Source organism: Gobius niger (genome assembly GCF_951799975.1).
Source record: "Gobius niger genome assembly, chromosome: 15".
Taxonomy (NCBI): domain Eukaryota; kingdom Metazoa; phylum Chordata; class Actinopteri; order Gobiiformes; family Gobiidae; genus Gobius; species Gobius niger.
In genome coordinates, this window is record NC_136866.1 from 17381410 (window position 1) to 17394752 (window position 13343).

Here is a 13343-nt window from a genome sequence, read left to right on the forward strand (position 1 = left end):
ATGACGCCTAAGACAAAACAGAAACTCAAACTTTAAAATCCTCTCACTTTTAAACTTTGAATCCCAGAGGGTGATTGAAAGTGCACATGACACATAAGATACTATTATATTAAATGTTTTGCTAAAGATTGTACACAGCTTTCTTTAGTTTGCTAGTAATCTAAAGCAAACTAAATCTCTAATCTCTAATGTCATATGAACTTTGAACCCTGACCCTGAAATATTTTTTCAGTTAAAGTAATATACAGTTCAGTTAGCCTAATATTATTTAGTGAATAGAATTGGACCACAACTAATTTGAAAGAAAGTAGGGTAGCACTTTACCTTACAGTACCTTTGATACATTGTCCGTCCATCCATCCATCCATCCATCCATCCATCCATCCATCCATTTTCTTCCACTTTTCCGTGTCGTGGGGGCAGCTGTTGGAGCTGCCCAAATCACACTGCACCAGCCCCTATGGCTCCTCCTGCAGGTGGTGGGTCCACAGTAGGACGGCCTCATGGTTCTCACCAGGCCTGTTGGTCTCTCATAAGGGGCTTCTGAACCGCTCTTTGTCTGACCCGTCACCTCGGACCTGTTTGCCATGGGCGACCCTACCAGGGGCACGACAACAGAGCTCCAGGATCATTCTGGTCCTCAAACCCCTCCACCACTTTCAGGTGGTGGTTCCAGGAGGGGACTACCTTGATGCATTGTATCTAACTAAGTACAATGTGATATGGCCTGTAGCAATGTGTAATAAGTTGTACCTATGGGTTTGACAATGGAATACTATGTATTTGTAGTTTGTAGGTACATAATGTAGTAAGACATAAGCCTAACCATAAGGGTCTCGTGTCCTATTACATTATTATACATACAAAGTACTAATACAAGTTATTTATGGAAGATATTTTGTGTCATCAAAATGTAAATTTTAAAGGGACTATACAGAGTTTGAAAATGCTAAAATTATGTATGTTCCTCCCCCTACATGTTCCAATAATGTCCTAATGTGTAGAATGAGCTCAGACCACAACTGCCTCTAAAATCCTTCAGACCAAAGGTATCACTTTGGGTCTGAAGTGCCGTCATACACGAGCTTAATATAGAAGGTGCAGTTACGCGCAAGACCTGAGGTGGCAGTAGTGAGCATAATATGGCCATCTTGCATGTCTGTGAATTTTTTTTAAACTGACACAACATGTTTGAATATTTTTACCCTCTAGTTTCAGACACTGTGTCTGAAAAAACAAAACAAAAAGTGTTTCAAATTCAGAATGACAAATTCACATTGAAAATATAGACGGTATTGTTTTTAAATATTTCAATTTAAAATTCACATTCTGATGAGACAAAATATCTTCCATAGTTATTCCATTGTGTATCTAACCCATAGGTACAAGTCATTACACATTGTTACAGAGCACATTACATTGTAATACATTTAGTTAGGTACGTATCAAGGTATAGTAAAATAAAGTGTTACCAAAAGGGGTTTATGATGACTAACACTATGACTAAAATGTAAAATGGTGAATGGCCTCAACTTGTACAGCACTTTTGTACCAGGCTTGATACTTTTGTATCAGGCTCACAGAGGTTTACAGCAGGGAACCAGTCACCCATTCACACTCTCTATCCTGGACTAAAACTAAATCCCAGGATGATCACGGGCCTAAGCCGCTCTAAACCGGTTTGGAAAATGGTCCTGGGTGTAAACCATGTCTCAACTTAATTGCATTACTCAAACACACAGTGTAAAATAATCCTTTAATCACAATGAATAGGAATGAACCACAGTTTGAGAAGCACTGCGTGAAGAGTGGCCATTCCCTGAGTAAACACTGATGTCATCCCTATAATAGTCAGTGGTCACGTCTCTCTGATGTGGCGAGAGTGACCTGACACAGAGCTGTGGAATGTCAGGTCTCTGTGGCCAGTGCATGACCAGTCCTGCGGCAGGTCTGTAAACTCTCATATATATGCTCTATTTTAATCCCCGCGCTGTCATTGGTCAGCTGTTCTCCACAGGCCACACCCACCGGAACTGGCCCCTCCCTCCTGGCCCGTGCGCACTGAGGTACAGCCGTATGTATGAAGTCATAAGTACGGCTCAGAGTGAGGTAAACCTGGTCAATCATTCAGAAATAAGACAAATGTTTGCCATAAACGGGACTTTAGGATGGGTTTGTTTATTTAATTACTTTAACTGAAAAAGTAGATTATTAACCTCTTAACCTCCACCTGAACCGAGGACATTTTCTCCAGTTTGGCTTTACACATATCTAAAAGTGTCTTGAAAAATAGCGTAAAAAAAACAAGGAACAAAAAAGTGACGAAAACGAAAACAACAATAGCAAAATAAAAAGGCGACAAAAAAGTAACAAAAAAGGGAAAAAACACAACAAAAAAGCAACAAAGAAGCAACAAAAAGTGACTTAAGAGTGACAAAAGAGCAACAGAAACCCATTAAAAAAGTGGAGAAGCCGAACTGAAGGAAATGCACTGAGTTAAGGCTAAGAGGTTAAAGGAACAGGTCGTTTTTACATACTGAGATATGTTCTTACCTGAGCTTAGACGAGTTCATTTGTACCTGTCTGGTCTTCACGCGTGTCCTCAGTCACGTAAACACAGCACAGACGGCGTTAGCATTTAGCCTCTCCTCCTCTCCACTATAGCTCCAAACCATATGTAAGTATTATTACACCAAATTAAACAATGTGGATTTTCTAAGCGGATAAAAAGGGGAACTTTATTGTAAGGCGTAATAATACCAGGAGTAGTTCCACATCGGCGCAGTAATATCTTCACTTTACTGTGTGGATGTTGAAGGACTCAGGTGGAGGGCCTGTGTGAAGACCAGACAGGCACAAATGAACTGGTCTAAGCTCAGGTAAGAACATACTGTATCTCAGTCTGTAAAAAACCGTGGCCTGTTCCTTTAAGTGTAATGAAGAAATACATACATGCACATACATACATTGTATTTACTTTGTCTGTAGGTGCAGTGTTGTTTTCCTCAACGAAGACGATCCCAAAATGATCACGTTGAGATATGGCCCAGATTTCATGAAAATGTGAGAACACGGTTTGTTAAATAATGTTCACAATCAGGGTTTAAGCGCGGAGCTGTAGAACAGACCGTGTTTTTTGCCGATTGAATACTGCAGTGGTGTGAACACGGTGCATGTTGATGAATGAATGTGCATCTCCCAGTGATGATCAGAGATAATGAACATGATGACAATAAGCCTGTTTCTCCTTCGTGATGCGAGCGCTAACTATCAGGTTTGTTAATATGAGCTTTGCTTTAGCGGGAGGCTATTCTTACTACATGGCGCACGTTACAGTGAACGACCTCAGCGTCAGGTCTGTGGGACATCAAACAGAAGTTTCCTTTCACTCTGAAACAGCCCCCTCCATCTAAACTTACACCAAATACAAACTTTTAAAAAAAATACACGCTTTCTCTTTTACTGTCTACTTTATAAAAGGATAAAAACAGAGCATTTACATGGGAGCTCATAAAAAGACGTTGCCTTTATTAAAACTTTATTACGCAGGTTAAAAGGAAATTTTACCGACATGGCAGATTTGTACAGGAATAGAAACTCTGAGGACGTCATTTTACTTTGTACCTGAGGTCCTGATTTCATTCTAATATAGCTTAAATTAGCAAAATGAGAAGAGCAGGAACAGAATTGTCGTCGATCAACTCCCCCTCCCTCCTGATTGGACCTGACAGGCTGCTTCACTGGAAAAGCTTGTCTCATTGGTCGACGCGGGAGGATACTAGACTCTGATTGGCCGCTGAGATCTGGACAGGATCTATGATGAAAAGTGCAGCATGCCGACTGTGAAATGTGAGCCTGGGAACCAGACTCACCGCTGTAGCAGCGACTGAGTTTGGTCACCGCAGAGTCAGTTCCATTTCCCACAGCGGTGCATGTGCAAGCAAACAGGAAGCAGGGTAAGCCAATCAGAGAAGGGCGTCTGCCGTCGGTGTGGTGTTATTCACGGTTTTGTGTTAATATTTGCGCAGGATTCTGAATCATAAAACTCACCTACTGTCGATGTGTTTTTGGTCACTTACCGCCGATTGGAGACACGCTCGCTCTCTCTCTCCAGCGCCGTTTGTAGATTAGTATTGACTTCCATGTCCAACATGTGACACAAATAAAAAAATCTGATTGCACGGGATCGGTTTCATTTTTCTGACGCGGCCAATGGGGGCGGGGCTTCCAGACTGGTCCCTATGTATAAAAAAAGTATTCACCTTACTCTGGAAGTTCGTGGGGGCGCCGCCATGAATTGTGCTCGCCCCCCTTTCTGTTAACATAGGACTGGAGAAGTCCAGATGAAATCAGTTACTGCACACAAACAAAGCTGTTTTTCGGCCGCGCTGAGAAACGCTGCAGTGTTGACATGTTGGTGCAAATGAACATTGGGCATTTTACACAAATCAGTTGACTAAACATCAGATTTGAGCGGAGAATATTTTCCCTCGTTCTCCATTTAAATTAATGGGCTTTGCACTCGACCGGAAGTATCTGTACAAGGGAAGTGCTGAGACAAGGCAAAAAGTGGCAAAAGTGGGCGGGGGCGGAATAAGGTGAGTAGAGGGGAATCATTCTGGTCTCACAGGCAACTGAACAATGGAGCTGGTTCGCTGATGCCACTGGCTCAGGCAGAATAAAGTGAAGGTTCTGGAGTTTCCATCTCAGACTTTACCATTAGATTATAAACAGAACCTTCTCCACAACGACCACAAAAGACTCCAAACTGTCAGTGATGCTGAAGGGGGAAATACACGGTATTAGGAACTGGTGTGTGTAAACTGTTCAACAGGGTCATTTGAAATGAGTTAACACATTTTTTTTTGGCAGAATATATTGATTCACATCATCACTGGGTAAAAAGAAAGAAAAAAAAGAAAGTGTTTTTGTATTTTCCTTCATATTCTTCGAGAAATTGCCAAAAATCCACCAGGGTGCGTAAACTTACTCGCACAACTGTATTTTATTCATTCACACGCGCCAAACAACTGCTATGAGTGAAGTGCGCCCTTTTCTTTCACTAAATCCACGGAAAAACAAACTGATCTCAGCAATCTCATGATCAATGTTCATGCGTTTTTCCTTCATGAATTATTTTTTTTTTTTTAAAACAGTTCTCTTTAATTGTTAAATAAAAATGTTCAGGTTTCAACGTAGTCTAAACAAATTGGAGCAAATCACAATGACGCTGAGACGGCCTAAACGAGGGACCGTGTGGATTTTGTTAAAGTGAGGAGGGGGCGCATGTCGACGAGGGAGCGCGACAGGGTCTGCTGGTTCAGGTGATGAGTGTTTCCATCAGGCAGACCTAATGCTGACCTTACATCTGCCTGTGCCTTCCCAAACGGAGGGGACAGTGTGTCGCGCAGGTGTCTCAGAGACCGGGATGAAGGAGGTGAGGACGTCGATCCTGATCAAACAGGTTCAATCACCCGTGGGTGTTGTGAAGACTGTCTGGTTTTAAGGGTTGTCCTACTGGCCTACTAGACAAAGAGTGGAATAGCTGGTTTACTGGATTACAATTGTCGCTGTGGGCGTGGAGCCAGACGTGCGTAAAACACAGTTCCGAGTTTCCAAACAAGTGTGTGTGTGTGTGTGTGTGTGTGTGAGAGAGAGAGAGAGAGAGAGAGAGAGAGAGAGAGAGAGAGAGAGAGAGAGAGAGAGAGAGAGAGAGAGAGAGAGAGAGAGAGAGAGAGAGAGAGAGAGAGAGAGAGAGAGAGAGAGAGAGAGAGAGAGAGAGAGAGAAGCGTCTCGTTCCAGGATTACCACAAGGAAATAACGCGGAGAACTGACAGATTATTGCAATAGTACATTGTAAGCGCAGTAAGTGCGTTCGCTGGGTGTGTTTGTGCTCAAATAAAGGCGTAGACTAGAGTTTGAGACAGTGGAGGGCGGAGAGTTTATCACAGGGCGAGGCGCAGTGCCGTTCCTAACCTGCTGCATGTCTGACCGAGGACCGCACTGGATCCAAGCAACGGCGTGAGCGGGATAAACACCCGGCTCTTCCGCTTTGAGCTTTCAGTGTAAAACTCTGCGCACAGGATGGTCTACAGCAGCACGATGCTAACCTCCTGTCTCCTTGCTTTCTATCTATGTATCTATGCTCTCTATCATTTCTAAACCAGAAGGGGGGCAAGTTTGTGTCTGAAGGGCCCATTTTGTTCACCCCAAAACTGCAGAACAAATGCTCCAGTGTAAATGTGACACTGTTTGGTGGTGTTATATAATTCACGTCATCTCATTATGCTTTATGTTTCTTGTTGCACGATTGCTAAATTCCTAGTTTGTGGACCTGTTCATTAACAATGGCAATAAACCCAATTCTGATTCAGATTCAGAGTTAAAGGAACAGGCCACAGTTATTCCATACTGAGATATGTTCTTTCTTGAGTTTAGACGAGTTGATACGTACCTGTCCGGTCTTTGTGGTCGCTTCCAACTTCAGACCGTTTGGAGCTATAGGAATATACTGGGAGAGGTGAAATACTAACAACATCTTCCGTTTCGTTTTGCGTGACTGAGGGCGTGCACAAAGACCAGACAGGTACGTATCAACTCGTCTAAGCTCAGGGAAGAACAGTCTGGAAGTCTGGTCTCAGTCTGGAAAAACGGTGGCCTGTTCCTTTAAGTTCAGCAACATGAGCAACAGTAACATGACACGAAATGTGCTCTTCATTCTCAGTTAAAAGGCTGAGGCCTCATTGCTCTTCAGTCACAGAGTGACAGGTGAAGAAGGAAGTTTTATTTATTGGTTTATTTGGTCGGGACAGTACATGTTCATGAACATACATGGGTCTCATGCATGTAAACAAGCCACACCAGATTGTAGGCAGGAGGATTCTGCATGAGACAGAACTTCAGAACACTGCAACTCTTTATTTATATGAAGCAAAGAAAAGAATCATCAAAGTTAGCGACATGTATCCAATGTAGGTCACGTGTGTCCCTATTCCTCTGAGTCGTGGCGGACGCTGACAGATGTGGACAGGACTGTGGAAGATCTACTTTTATAGTTACTATAGCAACAGGTATTGAAGAAATTAACCTCAGGAGCTTGCTGAATGAGAATGAGAAGTTCTCATTGGTGCCACGATGATTTTTGCCCGCCCCTTCTCCCCTATTAGTTTACATAGGACTGGAGAAGATAAAATCGGGCGGAATAAGGTGAATTATTCAGAAAGACACACTTTGGAGTCAGTTTTTAGTGTGTAGTTCAAATGTCTCCAATAATAAGGCTTTCTCTCTGTGTTTTCTTGTGTTTCTAGGCTTCCCACGGTCCCCTCTCATCATTTCCAGTTCGAGGTCCCAGAATGCTCCTCTTTCTGAGTCGACACACTGTGCCATTCATCCTAAAGTCACCTCCATGCAGCTGGAGGTTCTCCTACCGACCCGGTGGAACGGTCTTTTATTGTGAAAGGCCAGTCCTGCCCGTTCCCTGCCCGCCCCTCCCCTCTCTGCCTGCCTCTCTCTGCTTCTGTGCTGCTGGAGGTGATTCATCCCCGGTGACTGCTCCTGAGCCGGCTTTAAGTGACGCCAGCGCGGCTCAAACTCGTTCCTCTTCTTTCTCACTCCGTTCAGGACGCGCAGCACGGAGGGGAAGCGCACCAAGCCCAGAATAACTGCTGCCACAGCCACAGCCAGGGAAAGGACCCCAACATGCCCAAACCAGTAAGTCAGCTCTCCTACAGCTCATTTATCACATTTACATCCAACAATCACTGACCACTGTACTGTTACCAGAGCCAGGGGCTGAAGTAGCCATAGTTAGTTCCATTGTGGTGTAAGGATTGTCATATAACACACACTCCGGCTGCTCAAACTCACCTTCTTTTTATGGTTTGACATTTCTGGTGATGTTTATTATTAATCCCTGGGCACAGGAAGTAACCTAGAAAGAGGTCGCATTTCCATAACTGCTACAGCGCTGTCATTCAGCCAAACCTGTGAGTGTGTCAGAGTCCTACGGAACTTTCCCTCTTTAATATGTCACCGATGTTGGAGACAGAGCATTAATATTTACTCCTTGTTTTACTGCGTGATTCCATCAAACGAAGGAATGATTACAAAGACTTTACTTTCGCACTCTTGAATTTGGAGTTATTTCTTTGCAATAGAGAGACCTGGGATGAATAAACTTGTGTTAATGTCAAGCCAACAGTGTATGGAAGCGAACACGACTTCCCCCTTTGTGTCATAGGTATTTGAAGCCAGATTCCTGCGTGTGCTTTGGACCTGTTCCGTCAGTTTACACACTCACGTTTTGCCCCTTACCTTACAACTGCTCAAACAGGTTGGGCTCATGTTTTGGAAATTGAGGGTGTTTTTAGAGCAAATTTGGAATTCGGTTCCCCCGAAAAAATGTGTGCGTTTCTTACACGAGACGGCAGCCGGGCCTGTGATTTAGTTTATTTTGTTAATACAGAACTCATGGAATCGTGTTCGAGATTGAGTTTCCTGTGGATGGAGAGATATTAGCAATAGTGGAGCAGTAAGAGGCCAATACTGTATAATGATGTGTGTGCTTAGGCGCTGTCCGTGTCTAAAGGTATTGTGTGAGCGTGAAATGAGGTGGGGCAGCAGCTCTCAGTTTAGGCTCTAGCTCTAGTATAGCTTTCTCATGTGAGAGTTCTCCCTCCCTCTGGAACGGCAAAAAGCAAAAGCCGTCATTACGGAACAGTGTGTCCCAGGCAGCAGGTATGTTACGGAGAACTCTGGAAGTCCCCAAAGTCTCATTTACTGGTGGAAAAATCTGAAGAAGGCCTTTGAAATGGTGGAGGAGGGGCCCGAATATTCGGAACAACCTGGGCATTCATGTTTTGATGTTACCCTCCAATGAGCATATTGACTCACGCTTTTGTGGCTCCTCACATTCTGGAAATGGGTCGTGAAATTTAGTTCCATGAATGTTACTTTGAATGTCTGTACCCCTGGTTGGGAAACACTGCAATAAGTGACAGACCAACAATATCGTTTTTTATTCTATTTTTGCAACACACATGAAAAATCTTGTGTGTTTCTTATTTCTTGAAGATATATTACTTTTACTGTGACTTCACTTAAACGCTCTTCAGTATAATATCGTTTACTGCAGTGTATTCTTGCCTCAATATATAAACTTTGTCTATAGTTTTGTTCGTTTGGAGGAGGCTGAGAGGTTCTTTAGTAGCTGTGGTACTCTAATGATTTTTTTGTAGAGATTAAACTTCATTTGGCTCCATAGATCGAACATGTGCGCTGTTGTGTGTTTAAATAAAGGAAGTCAGAGTTAGCTTTGGCCGTCCGCCCTGTTCACGTCTAAACTCTGCCTCTCTATGAACTGCGTGTTTCCAATTAGCTCAAGTGAGCAATGGGGATGTGCGAGAGCTAGAAATGAGTTTGGCAACAGCTGAGAGATTTTACTCAACTACCCTTTACAGTTTGATAACGGAGTCATTCAGGTAGAGCAGCTCTAGTGCACACACCGTACATATTTGAACTCTTCTATTCACCCTTCTCCTGCACTGCCTCACATTTAAAGTTGACATAGGCCTAAATATTATGTTTTTAGTTGTGTCTTTCTTTGGATACTTTTGTGTAATTTCCCATTGACACTAATGTGTACAGAAAATGTTCCACTTACTCTGAAAATACTTGGATTTATCCATTTATTCTCTACCGCTTCATTCGGGGTCAGCCAGGTAGTCCCTGCCCTTTGTCCAAATGCCTGAGTCACCTCAGTTAGCTCCTCTCGAGCTCCTCTCAGGTGACTGAGCTCCTCACTCTGTCTCTAGCCACCCTAAGAAGGAAACTCCTTTCCGAACTGTCTGTCGAGCTCACGCTCCACGGCCCTCACTCATGAACAGGACTCTGAGATACTTGAACTTCTCCACTTGAAGTAAGGACTCTCCGCTGACCTGGAGAGGACGCCGCCTTTTCCCACTGAGAGCCAACTTAAGCCAACAGAAAAACATCTGTAAACAGCAGAGATGATCGGCTCCTTTTGACCTTTAGTGCGCCTAGAAAATCTGTCCATTAAAGGAACAGGCCACCGTTTACCCATAATGCAATATGTTCATACCTGAGCTTAGACTTTAGTCTTTGTGCCCGTGGAAGAGCTTGGTCGCTTCTAACTTCACCCCGTTTGGAGCTATAAGAATATGTCGGGAGAAGCCAAATGCTAGCAACATCTTTGGTTGTTTAGCGTGACTGAGGGTACACACAAAGACCAGACAGGTATGCATCAACTCGTCTAAGCTCAGGTAAGAACATATCGTATTATGGACAAAAGGTGAGGTGGCCTGTTCCTTTAAAGTAATGAACAGAACTGAGGACAACGGACAGAAAACGAGAGGATTTTATCTCAATGGGCCATTCCTCCAATAAACATGTCAAACACTTTCAGAGAATAATCAGCTACAAACTTGGCTAATGTAAACAAAACACCTGTATGCTGTACACTATGTGACTGACAGTTTGCAGTAAACATGTGCGCTTACCACAGATTTCTATTTCTTGAAATGATTCAGTTACATCTGTGTAACGATGCATAAAAACAGAGATTTACAGCTCTGTTCACAGATGAAATTAGAATCACCCATATTCTCTTTACAGAAAAGATTTCCTCCAGGGGACAATAAAATGCAATCTATAGTTGAAAAGGTGGTTGTTCTGGTGAGCTGAATGCATGTGAACCTGCTCTGACTGATCTGTCTCATTGTTGGGCCCGGTCGCAGACACAATGGCCTCTGTCTGTCACTCTTTGGTCGTATTGACACTCTGATGGTGGAGGGAGCCTGTCCCCAGGTTAAAGATTGAATAGAGCTCACTGTTAAACTCAAATGTTCCCATGTGGTCATAATGCGACGTTCATAACCCAATCAGATCGTATGCAACCAAAACGGTTTAAACATCAGGTAAAAGCTGGATGTTTTTCTTTCAGACTTTATTATGACTTTATGGGCGGCACGGTAGCGCAGCGGTTAGCACAGTATGTCAAAAAATAAGCAGGGCCGTGCAGATAGATAGAGAGGCAGGGACACAACCCCTCTATTTTTATTTGATTAAGTAGCTAAAATAGCTAAAGAGCAAAAATTTACATTTGGGGAAAGCCTAATGTTATTTTGATTATTTTATATTTTGTCTGTATCTTTTGTATGTGGGGTATCACAAGTGTCTTAGCAGCGCCCCTGCAGAAGCACACACTTCAACGACGTGTTCGTCTCCCTCATTTCACTCTCTTCACTGGGCAGTGGCTGAAAACAGCAGCTTCAGAAAAGGACATTGAGTGTTAAGAATGTTTGAGCGTGTTTTAAGATGTTTCATGTGAATATAGACCTAAGATTTTGTGACAATAATAAAGCAAGCAACAAAGGGCCATCTGAAGCACAAGATGCAAAGATGGTTGTTCTGTGCAGTAGCCCTCTGCTCTTCGGCCTATCTCTGAGCGCCGCTCTGCTGCTGGACCGACTACTGAGGGGCATGTTCATGTGGGATTGGATTGATTTAAATAGGCTAATTGGGCTTAATGGCATAAAACCAATGGTGAGGACCATGGGAAAGCTTTGGATACACAACATATGAATCAATAAACGCATGTGCCTGCTCACAGTCTGAACACCTCAGTTCCGACAGTGCACCATAAAGGTGTGGTTAAAGGCACGATAATCTCCAGTGGGTCCTGGTGGAGCAGGTTTTGGCCCATGTTGGGACGGGTGTGTTTGGTGTGGACAGCACCATGAGCCATCTGTGGAGGTTGGTGAGGCCAGTTTCGATCGATTGCGTTTGTCAAATCGCTGTGTAACAATGTTCATTGTGAGCTACTAACATGTGTCCTTTCTACACAAATAGTAAATGCTTCTAAATCTTACCCTTCTCAAGGCGTTGATAGCAATGTTAGCAATACATCCAAATACACTGTAAGTGCTGCTGTGAGTCGGGTTTGAGTGACGTCATCAAGAGCTTCACAAACTCCATCCATCCATCCATCCATTCATCCATCCATCCATCTATTTTCTTCCGCTTTATCTGGGGCCGGGTCGAGGAGGCAGCAGTCTCAGCAGAGATGCCCAGACTTCCCGATCCACACACGCCTCCTCCAGCTGTTCTAGGGGGACCCCGAGGCGACACCAGGCCAGCTCGGAGACATAGTCCCACCAGCGTGTCCTGAGTCTTCCACCTCCCGAGGGAGGCGACCAGGAGGCATCCGGAACAGATGCCCTAGCCACCACAGCTGGCTCCTTTTGACATGAAGGAGCAGCGACTCTACTCCGAGCTCCTCCCGGGTAACTGAGCTCCTCACCCGATCTCGAAGGGTGCACCCAGCCATCCTGCGAAGGAAACTCATTTCGGCCGCTTGTATCCGCGATCTTGTCCTTTCAGTCATTACCCAAATCTCATGACCATAGGTGAGGGTAGGAACGTAGATCGATCGGTAAATCGAAAGCTTTGCCCCGACTCAGCTCCCTCTTCACCACAACAGTTCGATATAGCAACCGCATCACTGCTGACGCCGCACTGATCCGTTCGATCGGATCGATCTCACGCTCCATCCGTCCTTCACTCCTGAACAAGACCCCGAGATACTTGCACTCCTCCACTTGAGGTAAGGACTCCCCACCGACCTGAAGAGGGGAAGCACCTTTTTCCGGTGGAGAACCATGGCCTCGGATTTGGAGGTGCTGATCCTCATCCCGCCCCAGAGCAGCTGAAGGTCCTGGTTTGATGAGGCCAACAGAACAACATCGTCTGCAAACAGCAGAGATGAGATCCTGAGGTTCCCAAACAGGACGCCCTCCGGCCCCTGGCTGCGCCTAGAAATTCTGTCCATAAAAGTAATAAACAGAACCGGTGACACAAACTGTTAAACCAAAATAAAACTACCCCATAACGCATGAGTGCTTGCGAAGGAAACTAAAGACGTACAATCCAGGAATATGTTATTCATGAAGGAACAACATGTTAATGCTTTCCTCGAAGAAGGTTCTTGAGTCATCGTCTGTACTGGCCTCTCATCCAAAAGGTTTTGTCAGCTACAATAAGGCTTTCCGCTCACAGGCAGACTACATACAGACCACTGGGAGGGGTCAGCTTGTCCTAGTGCCACCCTCTTTATTCAAGGGCTACTCTCAACCTGTGAGTGAACATGTTGTAAAGTATCAGTCTTAGTGTCGCTGCCAAAGGATGTGAGGCGAAAAACCCTATACCTTTACCGACCTTACAGACGATGGATGGACAACTCCTGTACGACAGAGAGCCTGCACAGACAAACTAAAAGCCATTTAAAAGTCATTTATAATAAGGGTTCTTTAAAGCAGAGAGCCGCT

The 13343-nt window shown here is 44.2% G+C and overlaps 1 protein-coding gene across 1 annotated transcript in view; it reads left to right on the top strand.

Annotated features, from left to right (window-relative positions):
- The first annotated feature begins 7573 nt into the window (after window positions 1-7573).
- The window catches only part of ezrb (ezrin b), a 36806-nt gene continuing 31036 nt past the window's right edge, over window positions 7574-13343 (top strand). Inside the window, exon 1 of the mRNA XM_079572779.1 lies at window positions 7574-7710. Within this exon, the coding sequence (XP_079428905.1) occupies window positions 7699-7710 (12 nt within the window). The 5' untranslated portion in view covers window positions 7574-7698. The remainder of the gene's footprint in view (window positions 7711-13343) is intronic.